The sequence below is a fragment of the Oncorhynchus keta genome, chromosome 32 (assembly GCF_023373465.1).
Source record: "Oncorhynchus keta strain PuntledgeMale-10-30-2019 chromosome 32, Oket_V2, whole genome shotgun sequence".
NCBI lineage: Eukaryota > Metazoa > Chordata > Actinopteri > Salmoniformes > Salmonidae > Oncorhynchus > Oncorhynchus keta.
Window position 1 is genome coordinate 25,594,907 of NC_068452.1, and position 17,352 is coordinate 25,612,258.

Genomic DNA, 17,352 nt, shown 5'->3' on the forward strand with positions numbered 1-17,352 from the left:
TGCCCTCATTGGATGATCATTTATCCAGAGGTAAACAATTCGAACACACCATGTGAAACAAATGGGTTGGAAAAAAACATCACATGCATCATGAGAAAAGGTCAGATGGTTTTAGACACTCGTGAGTTTGCTCACCAGTTGCGCACAAAGCTATGTCAAAAACAATATTTATTCTCATAAAAATGCACATGTGATGCTACATGGAGAGAGGGGCGGAGCAAAAACATTGGAATATAAATTGACCACAGCGTTACGGATTGACAGGCACACGAGAGAGACCACACTATAAAGACTGTTACAACTTTGGCTTTGCTTATTAATAGATATCTGTTTGTTTCAAACAGAAGAAACACCTGCTGCCTATCATCTATTTCCTCAAATTTACCGACATGGACGTTTTAAAGTTTGTGGTTTTGATTGTTGCTGTTTTTGCGCAGGTTTACTGTGCCCTGGGAACCCCAACCAGCGACGATGGAGATATTTGGTCGATTGAAAACTGGCAGGTAAAACGCACGTCCCTCTTCTGAAGTGCATAGCTAGTTGGTTAGCAGCGAATGTTGTAGCGTCCTGCTGCGTTCAAGCTATTATTTTGGGGGTTCACGTTTAGGACATCTTATATGGCAATGGTTGATAGAAGGCTTATGTTACTTATTCACTGTTACAATATTGTTACAGAGGGATCCGTTGGAAAGTGGCTTTGCCTTCCGAGTGGCTGACCCCATCAAGAGGTCCAACTCGCGGCAGTTTCATGGACTAATTGGGCGAAGCTCAGGTCAATTCAACTTTCATATCTTTTAATTTGGTCTGGGTTTTTTTTTTTTGGGGGGTCATAGTAAAATGAGCTTGTAGGCTATAATTTATAGAAATGATAGAAATTTGAATGAATTAAACACATTTCATTTCCCAATTTAGGAGTCCCTCAACCGATTCGACTGGGGCAGAAAAGTAGGTTTTTCAAATGTGAAAGCATTATTAATTGGCCTGCTTTGGGCTATAGCCTATATTATGTATTTCTCAAATAAAATACATATTGTGTGTGTTTCATCAGGAAATAAAGGAGAAATGTATATTGGACTCATGGGTCGAAGGTCCTCAAGTGGAGGTAGAGTCAAGCACCTTACCAGATGATAAATATGTTAGCTATCATTCTTCAGAACAATTTCAATCTAATGTATTTATTCCATATTTGTTTTTTCCAGAGTCACAAGAGGAATGGAACAAGCCCCAGTATTACTAGAGATGAAGATATAACTTGATTGTTCAAAGTTACTGTAATAATCAATGTTGCTCAAAGTATTAATCTAGTTCAAAGCAATCCAATACATGCAACAACGCTTAATTGATGTAACATAAGGAATGTGTAATAAGGGTCAATAATTATTTGACCCGTGTTTAAACTGCGTCAGGGATTTGCTGCAAATAATTGACATTTTATGCCTTAACTCTATCATTCTGTACTCTTCTTTGCAATACAAGCCGCTTGTTACGTTCAGTCAAGTATTTTTTTGTTGCATAATATTAGATGGATTGTTGTGCAAACAAATAGGTATATTTGTCTAATGTAAGATAATTCACACGTCCCATCACTGAGAGCATTACTGAACTTCAAGATTCATTAATATTGAAAAAATTATTTGCTTTTCTGTGCTTCATATCAAATGCTGATAATTTGTCAGTGAACCCCTACACATCTATGTGGCAAAGGCTCAATGCTGTTCACTTTTCCTTAATAAAAACAATTTGTTCAATCAAGTGCACTTTTTGTAGTGTTCATTTGCTTTCAACTGTGTAGATTTACCAGATTGGTGCCGGTCATGGAACGGAGATGAAACCACTAGACTGATCCATGCACCCGAGACAGCAACACATTGCAGTGTGTAGTGGCAATTGGTTGGGGAAATAGAAGATGCTGCCCAAGAAAGTTCAGAAAGAACACCTTGCACACAGGATCAAGACATTTTGGAGTTTAGATTTATTTGAGAGGAAGCAAGTACAAAAGCAGGTGCACACAACTTATCTACATATTAATGCTGTACAGAGGTACTGCTGACTGCTGTGCAGCAACAGTGGTCTACTGCTCTTTTGATAGCTTATTGAAGAACAAATGCTTGTATGAAGGTGAACATTATGACCACACACACTGGTTTCAGATAAACTGAGCTGTTCTGGAGTGTCTTTCTATAGCTGCCATGACTGGCACAGGAGGAAACATCAAGACAACACAGACCACAGCAACATGTTGGGAGGCAAAATATGAAAGGCAGAGGTAAAGGAGAATTGTTTTGGGGAAATTAACAGTTGACCTGTTGTAGCAGTGTTTTCTCAGGTTCCAATAAAATATACAGTGAAATGAGCTGCAAGTTGACCTGCTATAATACCTCTGATGTTAGGCCAAGTTCGCATCTATTCATGCCAAAGATGCTGCCATTATACAGACTCTTTGAAGAACCATGAACTTTGCAACTAAATCAAAATCATACCCCAAAATATAGTGGACAGTGTACAATCTAGTTTTAGAGAGTCAAAATAAGAAAGTAAACAATCTGATGGGCAGGTATATTTCAAGGCCTTTTACTTAACATTCAAAAGCAGAAGGAATGAATGAAGCTGGACTGGCCCAAAACTATTTTAACATGCAATTTAAATTGGACATCCAACACAAGTGCTTATATTCTGAAAAGAATCATAACGCCATATTATTGGAGTATTAGTTTCCTAGTTCAACCTGGATCCATTGAAATATGACAGTGAAATATACAGTCTATTTGGCAGCCTTGAAGAAATACCTCCTCTCAGATTCTGAGCTTGTTTTGTTTCTCCCCTCTGACATACAAATACACAGATCAAATAGCTTATTTTTTTAAACACACAAGAAAGAACCCAGAAACACAACGGGAATAAAAAACTCAAAACTCTACACAAATGATTAACACTATTTCAGAATGACAGTGAAGTTTGTGAATCCTTTACGGTGTTAATAAAGAGTTCACTTTTGACATATGGTCAGTAAAGGCCATTTCTTCTGCAACTATAAAGATGTGCACTTTATATATTTGTTGCCCTATTGTGGCTATAAATTCTTGAGATGAGGGCCATACGTCGCTGTGGAAACTCAAAATCTTTATATACACACAGCAGATGGAGGTCAGTTCTGGTTTCATCCCATGTATATGCACAGTCTAACAGTCAGTAACCTCCATTATTTTATCCTTATACACATAAACAGACATAAAATGGGTTGACCACAGCGCAAGACAAATAGTCTCTTTTGCTGTGTACTACATGCATTTGCTTGTTCCTCTGCAACATGTTCGAGAAAATCTCTTCTAAATGACACGTTCAAATCTAGTTCTCAGTACGGCTAGGAAACCAGTCCTGCACATTTTAAAAACTTTCTTCAAATATACTTTGTCTTGCCAAACCTGTACTATAAAATCTTCTCTCCATCATTTAAATATATTGACAGCATGACTTGAACTTGACATCAAATTCGCACTTCGGCCTCAGGCAGAGACTGACTGAGAATTCCAGTTCTTCTCCTCCTCCCACAAAGTGTTTACTTGTGCACTCTCCCTCATGGATTTAAAAGGAAGGGATTGGGGTCAGGAACTTCCTCCAGCCAACGTTTTCACCAGTCCGCTGCTTTTAAATACTTGAAAGAGTGCACACTGTGGAGAGAAGGGGAAGAAAGGGAATTGGCAATCTTTCAGGAAGCCAAATGTAAAATAGCTTAAAAAAGGACATTAGCCAAAACAGCTTAAAACAGTGGTAAAACCAAACAGAAGTTGAAAACATATATAAAAAAAATAAAGTAAAATAAAGTAAAATAAAGAAAAATAAAGCCCAAACCAAACAGAAAATATTAAAGACAATCAAGACACATGGATACATTGTGGTGTTACCTCAACCCCTCCCCAGAAAGACAGCTATATTCCCATACGTACTAACTGACTGGCTCGCTAGGTTAATACGGTTCTACTGAGAAGTTGTGTGAGGCAAGCTAGGGTCTGGATTCAAGCAACCCACCATCAGTATTCTTGTTGCTATTATGATCTACTACTTAAGCCTGGTTAGGACTCTCAATAATCATGATCAATAATTCTGCACTAACACAGTGTACTGATCAAAAAGTTGTTTGAAGTAAACTATTCTGATCGTGAGCTTTGAACCCAGGCCATTGTGTTGGAGAGTTGGCGTGGTATGGTGTAGGGGGAAGAAGTGTCCTATGTTCCTTTAGGTGGGGTCCACTTTAAGGCAGTGGGTTCAATAGTCTTGCTGCTGCCACGCTTGGTCTCCTTGGCTTTCCAGTCGTCGATTAGGTCCTGGAGGAGATAGTTAGCATATTAGCCTCAGAAGCCAAGGTTTGTCACGCTCCGTTCCAAAAACCTGTGGAAGTTCTCCTCAGGAAGACAAAAAAAAAGGACAGACAACAGTGGTATAGATGGAAACTAGACATGTTGCCACTTTTCAAACCCATTAAATATTTAGCATGTTTCAGCTTATTTTATTTATTCATACACAACTAACACAGCATAGGCAAACTGACTGACACGGTAGAAAGAGAAACAAAGCAAATTTAAAAAAGCAACAAAAAAAAGGCCTCTCCTGAGGGGAAACGTCACTTCTACTCAAAATCCAATACCAAAGTTCTCCAGACTTCCAATAGTAAAGTCATCGTGATGAGATTTGGAAGGATGGCTCCATGAGGTTAGTAGCATGTTAGCACTGCTAGGCTCAATGATAAGTGGATGTCCAAGACAATATCGAGACTGAACTGACGTCTAATGGAATAACCCCAAACCCCAACTAATTCCACAGTTAGTTGGAGAAATGTCCTGGCCGTCACACTAAAATCAGAACTTGTTCTTGGCAGATTAAAGAATAAATATATGAGGAAATGGTAGGTGACATACCTGTCTCTTCAAGACCAGGTGCTTCCCTTTCCAGTACTTGAGCATCTGGAGGGACTGCAGGGTGCTGACGATGTCCACTGGGTTAACGGCTGTCTCCTGGCTGATCTCCTTGATGGAGATCTCCTTCCCCTGGAACTGGTTGAGGTAGCGCAGCAGCACCTCCTTCCAGTAGGACCTGTAGCTGATTAGGCCCAGGTCTGAGAGGGGCCGCTCTGGAGAGCCCACCTTCTCCTCCACTTTAGACAGTAAGTAACCTGGGAGAGGGCAGACCACACACAGGGTTACACAGAGACCAGGGTTAGAGAGAAACCAGGAACACACACGGGGTTACACAGAGGTCAGGTAGAGTTACAGAGAGACCACAAGGTAGTGGCTGTACTCACTGAAGTCAATCAGCATCTTTCCGTAGCCCTGCCTCATGTACTGTGGCATGGTGAGGATACAGGAGACATTGTAGTTCAGGAACGAGTTCTTCTCCTAAAATGGGAGGGAATAGACGTTTTGAGTTTGAGAAAAGCAGTTTATAAATTAAACGTAGCATTATAACTACGACTGACTGGTTACCTTTGAGAAGTAGCCAACAAGATGGCAGCCGGTGTTGTCAGCCTCTGTCATGACGTAGAAGAGGAAGGGCTCCACGTCGTAGTATAGGGTCTTGTGGTCCAGGAAGAGCTTAGCCAGAAGGCACAGGTTTTGGCAGTAGATCTGTGGATGATAGGGTCATTTAGCAGGGCTATGGTCAGAGCAGGGTTGTCATAACATTCACAAGGCAGGATAACATTACATTCCTGGGACCCCAGCAATCTCTCACCTTGTTCTTTTTACCGTCCACCTCAAAGACGGAGATGTTTCCCTTTCGATAGATCTCATCCCCTGGTGGGTGTTTCCAGACACACTTGGCCTGTACAGGGGGACGTACAGCACCGATCATCATATAAAAACCTATTCAGAACTGAGATCCACTCTGAAACGTCTGAATTCATCCATAAAGAACAATCAGAAAACACCGGAGAAACTAATTGACATGCACCAACGTTCTCACCATGTGCCGACGCAGGATGGTCAGACTCTTCATGTACTTGAGGCAGAACTCACACATGTAGAGGCGTCCCAGGCGGGCGTACTCCTCGGGGTAGGGCGAGTGGTACCAGGTGTCCAGCTCGTAGCGGCCAAACACGATGGTCTTGATCATGTTGCTGCCCTCCGCCACCTGGCCCTGCAGCTTCTCCTGCAGCAGGCGGAGGACAGGGAGAGGGGACAGAAAAGGGAGGAGGAAGAGGTTTGACCAACGCAGCGAGGGAGAGGGGCAGGCAAAGCGCCACGGTAGGAGAACTCATTACTCTCTGTGGAAGCGACCACGGAGATTACGCTTTCATTTAGAAAGAAAAGGTTAGAAATGTGTGTGGAAAGGATAAGAGAGAGCTTTGATTTGGAAGACTGAAAGGGGAGCCTCTTAAAGATATCGGCTAGAGTAAATCTAACTCAAAGAGAGCGAAGAAGAACTTCTCCATAAACTACCCGGTCTTGTAACTGACAACACCAGACAGTGTGAGTAGCCAGATTACCCAGAATGCTCCCCGTCTGGCACTGCCCACCATAAACGGTGAGAGCTGGGCGTCGACTGGGCCCAGTCCAGACAGTCACTAGTACAGGCTCAGGAAAAGAAAGAGGAAAATGGGAGGAAGGGCGATGAGTTCTCTCTCTCTCTCTTACAAGATCCTCCGAAGCACGTGCCTGGGCTTTTCGAAAGAGCTCCAGGTCGTAATCACTTGTGATGTTCTCCAGGAGGGGCTCTCGGTTGTTGCCGTGGGACTGCCGGTGATCCTGGGACATCAGAGAGGGAGAAGAAGCCTTTAACCTCAGAACAATCAGCACATCTCTTCAACCGGACACATTATTTACCTTCAACATATGTTGTCCGAACAGTTGTCAAACTGTGCTTGCGAGACACTTTTTAATATTGGAAGTATTATATTTGTTTACCTTTCGTATGGGATAAGAGTGTATTACAACGCGTAGGCTACAGCTTTTTCTTCTGGCACTAATTGAAAAGGGTCGTTTTTTCTTTCCTAGAGTTTGGATTAGAGGTCAGATCATCACACTCACCATGTACTGGTCTTTCTGCTCTTTTAGCAGACCCGAGTTCCTCTTCTTCCTCATTTCCGTCACCTTCTCCTTGTACCTCATCTGTCTCTCCGTTGGGGCCTAATCCATTATGCAATGTTATGAAACGGCCATGATACTGCCTTTAAATCCAAATCCTATTTTGCGCCCTATTGCCTTTCTTGAAACATTTACTGCAGGAAGGACAAATCCAAACCAAAAACAGTAGAGTAGTGATAAAATGAGATGGTCGACCAAATGAAAGGCCCAGGATCATAGTACCTGGTGACGGGTACCGTGTCTGTTCTCATCCTGCCGGTGGGACAATGTCCGCTCCTCCACCTGTTTGTCACGAGAGGAGGCCCTCGTCTGTGAAGAGAAATCCCGTTTGGTAAGCCATCCCTACTAAAGATATGCCTACAGTATGTTGTTTTATTAAGTAGTAGGCAGACAGATGTCAGACACGGTCCTAGAATACCACACCTCAACACTAAAGCCAACTCCCAAGGTCTCGTAGATTTACCTTGCATTCATCTACAGAGAGGTTGTGGAAGAGAGGGCAGCCAGATATTGAGAAGTGCCTCTCATGTTTCCCTGTCAAATGGCCTGAAAAACAAATAAAACAGAGATCGTCAAGTGAAACAAATGCAGAACATAACAGTTAACGGTGTGTGTTTTGAAGGTGTAGCGTTCTGTGGTCCACATTGCACAAAAAGTCAACTATGTAAATAAAATGTCCTGCCCTCATTGACGGTGGAGCTGACAGTTAAGAATGAGATCATTTACCCAGAGAGTTGCAGCCTGGTGTGGGGCACTTCATGTTGAAGTTGTAGCTCTCGTGGAAGCGGCGGCGCTTGGGCCTGTGGGAGAGGTCACTGCCAGTGTCTTTAAGTGACAGCTCCTTGGCCAGGCTCTCGTCATGAGAGACGTTAGGGCTGGACACGTCAATGTCCGACTCCGATGAGAGGGCGTTCCCTGTTGGGGTGCGGGGCGGAGACTCGTCCTGGTCTGCTGCCCGCTTCAGGTCTGGAAGAGCCAACGAGGAGAAGAACACATGTAAAGGAATTGTTATGTGAATTTAAAGTAGGCTCTCTCTAATTCTCTCGCTCTCTCTCGGGGGACCTGAGCCCTAGGACCATGCCTCAGGACTACCTGGCCTGATGACTCTTAGCTGTCCCCAGTCTACCTGGCTGTGCTGCTGCTCCAGTTTCAAACTGTTCTGCCTGCGGCTATGGAATCCTGACCTGTTCACCAGACGTGCTACCTGTCCCAGACCTGCTGTTTTCACTCCTGAGGTGCTGTTGCACCCTCTTCATCCACTGTGATTATTATTTGACCCTGCTGGTCATCTATGAACATTTGAACATCTTGGCCATGTTCTGTTATAATCTCCACACGGCACAGCCAGAAGAGGACTGGCCACCCCTCATAGCCTGGTTCCTCTCTAGGTTTCTTCCTAGGTTCTGGCCTTTCTAGGGAGTTTTTCCTTGCCACCGTGCTTCTACACCTGCATTGCTTGCTGTTTGGGGTTTTAGGCTGGGTTTCTGTACAGCACTTTGAGATATCAGCTGATGTAAGAAGGGCTTTATACGTACATTTGATGTTATATTCACAAGCCCGACAGACACCTCACATTTTTTTATTTTACCTTTATTTAACTAGGCAAGTCAGTTAAGAACATATTCGGACGACGCTGGGCCAATTGTGCGCTGCCCAATCACGGCCAGGACTCCCAATCACGGCCAGTTGTGATACAGCTGGAATCGAACCAGGGTCTGTAGTGACACCTCTAGCACTGAGATGCAGTGCCTTAGACCGCTGCGCCACTTGGGAGCCCACATAATGGGGCTTAGTTCATATTTCAAGTGCCTGGCTTGTATCTAGAATTGTGAATTCCGACTATCTCACCACCCTCTCACAGTACCATGTTTATACAGTTTCAAGACACAAGATTCCATTTAGTTGTGATGCTGTTATACACACACACTATGCTATATATATTTTTTGTCAATGTGATGCTTTTGGTGATGCATTTATTTTTCACAATTCTTGCACACCCCCTTCAGGTTTGGAAAAACATGCCTTGGGAGGTATGAAACAGGACAGGAGGGGATGATGACTCATCATGACACCAAACACCCAATACATGATCGCATACAACGACCCCACCACACCAGCAACAGAAACCCAAAGGAATGAATAGGGATGGTAGCTACAAGCATAGGCTGCAATTTTAAAGAGTAGAAAAGCACTGGTTGAGCATCACTGCCTCTTCGAAAACCTAAAATGATACACTGAAAATATAACATAAATAACGCAGTGGGTGGCCAGCTCTCGGGTGTGGACAATGGAGCAGGGGGAACTGTGAGAGAAAGTGACCATGCTGCCTCGTCCTCCTACCCTCCACATGCTGCTCTGTGTCCGACCCCGAAGAGCGACTCTGGCGCAGAGGGTATTTCTTGGGGGTGACCGGCGGCCCTTGCTGCAGACTACGGCTACGGGTCACTCGCCGGGCAGAGAAGGTCACCACTTCTGCTGGGCTGATCTGGACAGGGCTGGAATCTAAAAACACATTTTTTTAAAAAAACAGATGTCTTCAGGGGTCTCTGGCCCTCAGCAGTGATGTAGCAGGCTAGGAGCTACAACTCTTGTCTCGTCAATGGACAAATCCCTTTCAAGCAGAGACACTTACGTACGCTCCCTTAACAAACAGATTCGTTTCCACAACATAACTGACCAGTAGAGTACAGGCAACAAACAAAACATAGGCCCAAGCAGTAGGCTACTTGTTGTGTATAACAACTTAATAACAATATCAGTTCAGTTGTCAAATTGAGGACCAAGGGACATGCCAAGCTTTTTAAAAACCACATAGAATGCATCCAGTTTTTTTCAATAACAAAAGGGAGTGGAAACTATATCATCCTCTACTCAAACCATGACTGCCAAACCGAATAGGGATCAGGGGAGACGACTGCTGTCTCAACCTATTCATAGTTTATGAGTTTTAATGCTGATATACAATGGCTATTGTACAGCAAGTGATAATAACCCATGAGCACATCTATGGGTATAGCTACAGACAGACAAAAGAGAATCCCAGCATTACATTCAGTATCTTCATTTTTAATCTTCTGACTTAGATTATTGTCATAACATTTGGTTCAATGACCGAGACTAAAAACTCATAGGGCTGGAATCCAAGGTATTCATATAGGATTCATAGTTATTCAGCAGGTTCTTGATGCAGAAACATAACAATATAAATGTATTGGCCATCTCATGACAGTTCCATATCAAAACTGCATTGTTGGTTAAGGGCTTGTAAGTAAGCCACTGTAAGGTCTACCTACACCTGTTGTATTCGACGTATGTGACAAATATTCGATTTGAAAAAGGCATATTTACCTTGTGAACTTTGGCTGAGTCGCAGCGATGCCCGGGTGAGGCGCGTGTTCCTCCGTGTTCTCCCATAGGTCTCGATTCGGTCTGTGTGCTCATGGTCAGCAGAGAAGTCTGAATCCTCAGTGCCGTCCGAGCTGCTCCCAGCATTCCTCTTTCATAGAACAAAAGGGAAGATCGGTCGTCAGTTATGCACATCAGTAACATAAACATGACGATTATTTGGTTTGGTTCCTGTTAGCTTGTATGAACACAATGCTATCGTTGAATCTATTTATGATTATCACGAAGCATCACTTGTGTGCCCCAATCTTCCTATTTCTTTCGTTGTCGTCTTCCAACAACATGTGGGAGGAAAAAGCGCAATAGCCGCTCTAACTGCGACGTGAATAGGCTAAATTCAGTAGCCTACAGTGCATTCGGAAAGTATTCAGACCCCTAGACTTTTTCCACATTTTGTTACGTTACAGCCTTATTCTAAAATGGATTAAACCGTTTTTCCCCTCCTCAATCTACACACAATACCCCATAATGACAAGGAAGACCCTTTGCTATGAGACTCGAAATTGAGCTCAGGTGTATCCTGTTTCCATTGATCATTCTTGAGATGTTTCTACAACTTGATTGCAGTCCACCTGTGGTAAATTCAATTGATTGGACATGATTTGGAATGGCACAAACCTGTCTATACAAGGTCCCACAGTCGACAATGCATAACAGAGTAAAAACCAAGCCATGAGGTCGAAGGAATTGTCCGTAGATCTCCGAGACAGGATTGTGTCGAGACACAGATCTGGGGAAGGGTACCTAAAAAATGCATGCAGCATTGAAGGTCCCCAAGAACACAGTGGCCTCCATCATTCTTAAATGGAAAAAGTTTAGAACCACCAATACTCTTCCTAGAGCTGGCCGCCCAGCCAAACTGAGCAATCGGAGCCTTGGTCAGTGAGGTGACCAAGAAAAAGAAAAGAACCCAATGGTCACTCTGACAGAGCTCCAGAGTTCCTCTGTGGAGATGGGAGAACCTTCCAGAAGGACAACCATCTCTGCAGCACTCCACCAATCAGGCCTTTATGGTAGAGTGGCCAGACGGAAGCCACTCTTTAGTTAAAGGCACATGACAGCCCTCTTTGAGTTTGCCAAAAGGCACCTAAAGGACTCTCAGACCATGAGAAACAAGACTATCTGGTCTGATGAAACCAAGTCTGGCGTAAACTTGGCATCATCCCTACGGTGAAGCATGGTGGAGGCAGCATCATGTTGTGGGGTTGTTTTTCAGCAGCAAGGACTGGCAGACTAGTCAGGATGAGGGAAAGATGAATGGAGCAAAGTACAGAGAGATCCTTGATGAAAACCTGCTCCAGAGCCCTCAGGACCTCAGACTGGGGTGAAGGTTCACCTACCAACAGGACAACGACCCTAAGCAGACAGCTAAGACAACGCAGGAGTGGCTTCGGGACAAGTCTCTGAATGTCCTTGAGTGGCCCAGCCAGAGTCCGGACCTGAACCCGATCAAACATCTCTGGAGAGACCTGAAAATAATTTGCATTTTATTGCATGACATAAGTATTTGATACATCAGAAAAGCAGAACTTATATTTGGTACAGAAACCTTTGTTTGCAATTACAGAGATCATACGTTTCCTGTAGTTCTTGACCAGGTTTGCACACACTGCAGCAGGGATATTGGCACACTCCTCCATACAGACCTCCAGATCCTTCAGGTTTCGGGGCTGTTGCTGGGCAATACGGACTTTCAGCTCCCTCCAAAGATTTTCAATTGGGTTCAGGTCTGGAGACTGGCTAGGTCACTCCAGGACCTTGAGATGCTTCTTACGGAGCCACTCCTTAGTTGCCCTGGCTGTGTGTTTCGGGTCTTGTCATGCTGGAAGAACCAGCAACGAACCATCTTCAATGCTCTTACTGAAGGAATGAGGTTGTTGGCCAAGATCTCGCGATACATGGCCCCATCCATCCTCCCCTCAATATGGTGCAGTCGTCCTGTCCCCTTTTCAGAAAAGCATCCCCAAAGATGCTTCACGGTTGGGATGGTGTTCTCGGGGTTGTACTCATCCTTCTTCTTCCTCCAAACACAGCGGGGGGAGTTTAGACCAGAAAGCTCTATTTTTGTCTCATCAGACCACATGACCTTCTCCCATTCCTCCTCTGGATCATCCAGATCATTGGCAAACTTCAGACGGGCCTGGACATGCGCTGGCTTGAGCAGGGGGACCTTGCGTGCGCTGCAGGATTTTAATCCATGATGGCATAGTGTGTTACTAATGGTTTTCTTTGAGACTGTGGCCCCAGCTCTCTTCAGGTCATTGACCAGGTCCTGCCGTGTAGCTCTGGGCTGATCCCTCACCTTCCTCATGATCATTGATGCCCCACGAGGTGAGATCTTGCATGGAGCCCCAAACCGAGTGTGATTAACCGTCATCTTGAACTTCTTCCATTTTCTAATAATTGCGCCAACAGTTGTTGCCTTCTCACCAAGCTGCTTGCCTATTGTCCTGTAGCCCATCCCAGCCTTGTGCAGGTATACAATTTTATCCATGATGTCCTTACACAGCTTTCTGGTATTGGCCATTGTGGACAGGTTGGAGTCTGTTTGATTGAGTGTGTGGACAGGTGTCTTTTATACAGGTAACGAGTTCAAACAGGTGCAGTTAATACAGGTAATGAGTGGAGAACAGGAGGGCTTCTTAAAGAAAACCTAACAGGTCTGTGAGAGCCGGAATTCTTACTGGTTGGTAGGTGATCAAATACTTATGCCATGCAATAAAATGCTAATTAATTACTTAAAAATCATACAATGTGATTTTCTGGAATTTTAAATTCCGTCTCTCACAGTTGAAGTGTACCTATGATGAAAATTACAGACCTCTACATGCTTTGTAAGTAGGAAAACCGAAAAAATCGGAAGTGTATCAAATACTTGTTCTCCCCACTGTATATCCATCCAACTGCCTTATTAAAGTCTTCGAAAGCTAAGTTAATAAACAGATCACTGACCATTTCGAATCCCACCGTACCTTCTCCGCTGTGCAATCCGGTTTCGAGCTGGTCACAGGTGCACCTCAGCCACGCTCAAGGTATTAAACTATATCATAACCGCCATCAAAAGACAGTACTGTGCAGCCGTCTTCATCGACATGGCCAAGGCCTTCAACTCTGTCAATCACCGTATTCTTATCGGCAGACTCAACAGCCTTGGTTTCTCAAATGACTGCCTCGCCTGTTTCACCAACTACTTCTCAGATAGAGTTCAGTGTGTCAAATCAGAGGGCCTGTTGTCCGGACATCTGGCAGTCTCTATGGGGGTACCACAAGGTTAAATTCTCGGGCTGACTCTTTTCTCTGTATACATCAATGATGTCGCTCTTGCTGCTGGTGACTCTCTGATCCACCTCTATGCAGACGACACCATTCTGTATACATCTGGCCCTTCTTTGGACACTGTGTTAACAAACCTCCAAACAAGCTTCAATGCCATACAACACTGCTTCCGTGGCCTCAAACTGCTCTTAAACACTAGTAAAACTAAATGCATGCTTTTCAACCGATCGTTGCCCGCACCTGCCCACCCGACTAGCATCACTACTCTGGACGGTTCTGACCTAGAATATGTGGACAACTACAAATACCTAGGTGTAGACTGTAATCTCTCCTTCCTGACTCCAATTAAACATCTCCAATCCAAAATTAAATCTAGAATCGGCTTCCTATTTTGCAACAAAGCCTCCTTCATTCATGCCGTCAAACATACCCTCGTAAAACTGACTATCCTACCGATCCTCGACAATGTAATTTACAAAATAGCCTCCGACTCTACTCAGCAAACTGGATGCAGTCTATCACAGCGCCATCCGTTTTGTCACCAAAGCCCCATATACCATCCACCACTGCGACCTGTATGCTCTTGTCGGCTGGCCCTCGCATCATATTCGTCGCCAAACCCACTGGCTCCAGGTCATATATAAGTCTATGCTAGGTAAAGCTACGCCTTATCTCAGCTCACTGGCCACGATGACAACACCCACCCGTAGCACGTGCTCCAGCAGGTATATCTCACTGGTCATCCCCAAAGCCAACACCCCTTTGGCCGCCTTTCCTTCCATTTCTCTGCTGCCAATGACTGGAACGAATTGCACAAAAAAAACAACAAAAAAAATCGAATTAAAATCAATTAAAAATAAATAAATAAAATCGCTGAAGTTAGAGACTCATATCTCCCTCACTAACTTTAACCATCAGCTATCTGAGCAGCTAACCGATCGCTGCAGCTGTACACAGCCCATCCAATCTACCTACCTCATCCCCATATTGTTTTTATTTACTTTTTTTGCACACCAGTACTTCTACTTGCACATCAACATCTGCACATCTATCACTCCAGTGTTAATTTGCTAAATTGTAATTACTTCGCCACTATGGCCTATGTCTTACCTTACCTCCTCACGCCATTTGCACATACTGTATATAGACTTTTTTTCTATTGTGTTATTGACTGTACGTTTGTTTGTGTCGCACTGCTTTGCTTTATCTTGGCCAGGTCGCAGTTGTAAATGATAACTTGTTCTCAACTGGCCAACCTGGTTAAATAAAGGTTAAAAAAAATGCGATAGGATATTTTCCTGTGTTTAGTCCGGACTGCATTCTCACCTGCAGTGAACCGCACCACGGTATGAATATAATCGGACAGAGTACACCCTTCTTGAGCAAATCACAGTGCGTTGTTTAGTGTGCTTTCGAGTGCAGATAGTAATCACACCAGTCCAAACGAGCCCAACTAAGGGGGTAAACGCACCAGAGGTCAGAAAAAAACACACCAAACCAATTGTGTGAGAGCCCCCTACAACTGCAAAAACACGTGGCAAAGAAATGTACTTTATGTCCTGAATAGAAAGCGTTATATTTGGGGCAAATCCCAACACATCACTGAGTACCACTCTTCATATTTTCAAGAATGGTGGTGGCTGCATTATGTTATGGGTATGCTTGTCATCAGCAAGGACAAGGGATTTTTTTTTGGATAAAATAAATGGAATAGAGCTAAGCACAGGCACAATCCTAGAGGAAAACCTAGACACTGAGGCAAATTCACCTTTCAGCAGGACCATAACCTAAAACACAAGGCAAAATATACACAAGAGTTGCTTATCAAGACAACATTGAATGTTCCGGAGTAGCCTAGTTACAGTTTTGACTTAAATCGGCTTGAAAGTCTATGGCAAGACTTGAAAATGGAATGCTCAACAACCACATTGACAGAGCTTGAAGAATTTGAAAAAATAATCATGTGAAAATATTGCACAATCCAGGTGTGCAACGTTTTTTTTATTTTATTTACCCAGAAAGACACAGCTGTAATAGCTGAATGTGATTCTAACATGCATTGACTCACAAGTGTGAATAAATCTGATTTCATTTTCAATAAATTTGCTAACATTTCTAAACTACATGTTTTCACTTTGTCATTATACTTATGGGGTATTGTGTGTAGATGTGTGAGAAAAAAACATTTAATCAATTTTGAATTCAGGTTGTCGTGTGGAATAAGTCAAGGGTATGTGAATACTTTCTGAAGGCATTGTATGTTTTGAAGCAAACTGGACTGGAATACTAACTAATACTCTACACAGAAAAAAAGTCCTAATCCAACAGCACAAGCACATAAAATACAAGAATCACCGAAAACATTGTTTACAAGCGTCAATGGTTTACATCTTGATTCATGTGGAGGAGGAGCATGTGTACAAGCAACACTTCCGTAGTACTTTTCCCACAATGCACCATATCAAAACATTTACCAACGGTCAGAACTGAAATCCTCTCCATAAATGTTCCAAAACAAACATGAACATGCAACGGACCATGCATATGTATATCATTATTACCATACTGTTACGTTGACAACTAGCGTAGCGAAAATAATTTCGAGATGAAAATGGTTCAACAATCATCAGGGCACTATGTGTCTTTAACCAATTGCAAGGGAGGAAAGGCGGGACAGGAGAAAATTAAACCAATTGACACTATGTTATTCCTGAATCAATCCAATGAAATCGTTGTTTTGAGGAAGACAAGTATTTGCCTCACCACCAGCAGGATTCAACTAGCTTCAGCCAGAGAGGTTTGAACCTAGATAACACCTTTTCCGTACACCCTGCGGGCCTGTTCCACCAAGCTTTTGGTTCTATCACTGCTAGCTGGTGGTTCATCTGTAAGATAGATAACTACGTTAGATAGCTAAAGCGATTGTGAAATGATCAAATGCGCCCCATCACTATAGCCATGAATGAACACACTCATGGATAGCTGGTTAGCATTAACTAGACCAGTATCGCATCAGCTTGCCATGGCATTTGTGCCATTCTAAATGTTACACAAAATTGATTGTGCTATGCTTTAAGGCCAACCAGGGCTCAATTAGCTCCTATCTGTCACGTTATAGTGACATTTCGACATGATAGTAAGTTAGCTAAACAAATTGACATTAGATATAGCTAGCATGAGTCAGTCACCTGTATTTTACAACTACGTATATAAATAAACCAAGTTCTTACCTTTCTCCGAGGCATATTTCACTTTAACGGTGTCTGTTTTAAGACGTTAGCTATCCCTTAGCTGTAAAAAAAAAAATAAACAGCGTTTTAAAATGAAAATGCTCACTAATGAAACTGGTTGACTGGAGATGCCGCTCAACGTTTGTCTCACACTTCCGTGGTATGTTCAAGCAAGTCGACACGTTTCGGAATGTTTTGAAACGGTTCTACTGTTATTCAATTGGCCACTAGATGGCAGTGTTGTAACGTGTACATGATGGTCCATTGTGTAAAGCCCCCTTGCTATCCGGAATCCATGGGAAGTCCCTACCATACTACAAGTTGAAATGTAAGGTTAGGGTCTAGAGGTACGGACATCCCAAGGA

The 17,352-nt window shown here is 43.3% G+C and overlaps 1 protein-coding gene across 3 annotated transcripts; it reads right to left on the reverse strand.

Moving 5' to 3' along the window:
- Positions 1-1,949: 1,949 nt before the first annotated feature.
- On the reverse strand, positions 1,950-17,163 carry LOC118365422 (histone acetyltransferase KAT7). 3 transcript variants are annotated; one of them, XM_035747602.2, is made up of 14 exons: positions 16,988-17,163; positions 10,425-10,572; positions 9,417-9,578; positions 7,803-8,042; positions 7,540-7,622; positions 7,299-7,385; positions 7,020-7,118; positions 6,648-6,737; positions 5,956-6,141; positions 5,725-5,814; positions 5,478-5,618; positions 5,297-5,390; positions 4,914-5,167; positions 1,950-4,322 (listed from the first exon to the last, which is right to left on the reverse strand). In XM_035747602.2, the coding sequence occupies exons 1-14, from the start codon at positions 17,000-17,002 to the stop codon at positions 4,224-4,226; spliced, it is 1,788 nt and encodes a 595-aa protein (XP_035603495.2). In that variant the 5' UTR covers positions 17,003-17,163; the 3' UTR covers positions 1,950-4,223. The 3 variants fall into 3 exon arrangements, with proteins under 3 accessions (XP_035603495.2, XP_035603494.2, XP_052347022.1); XM_035747601.2 differs by having other exon boundaries at positions 6,627-6,737; XM_052491062.1 differs by lacking the exons at positions 6,648-6,737; positions 7,020-7,118.
- Between the last annotated feature and the right edge of the window lie 189 nt (positions 17,164-17,352).

Excerpts from the sequence above, each read along its gene's own strand:
- LOC118365422 (XM_035747601.2), bottom strand. Across the intron at positions 8,043-9,416 it reads CACAGAGCAGCATGTGGAGG|ACCTGAAGCGGGCAGCAGAC; the intron begins GTAGGAGGACGA and ends TGGCTCTTCCAG. Across the intron at positions 7,386-7,539 it reads TCTCTGTAGATGAATGCAAG|ACGAGGGCCTCCTCTCGTGA; the intron begins GTAAATCTACGA and ends TTCTCTTCACAG.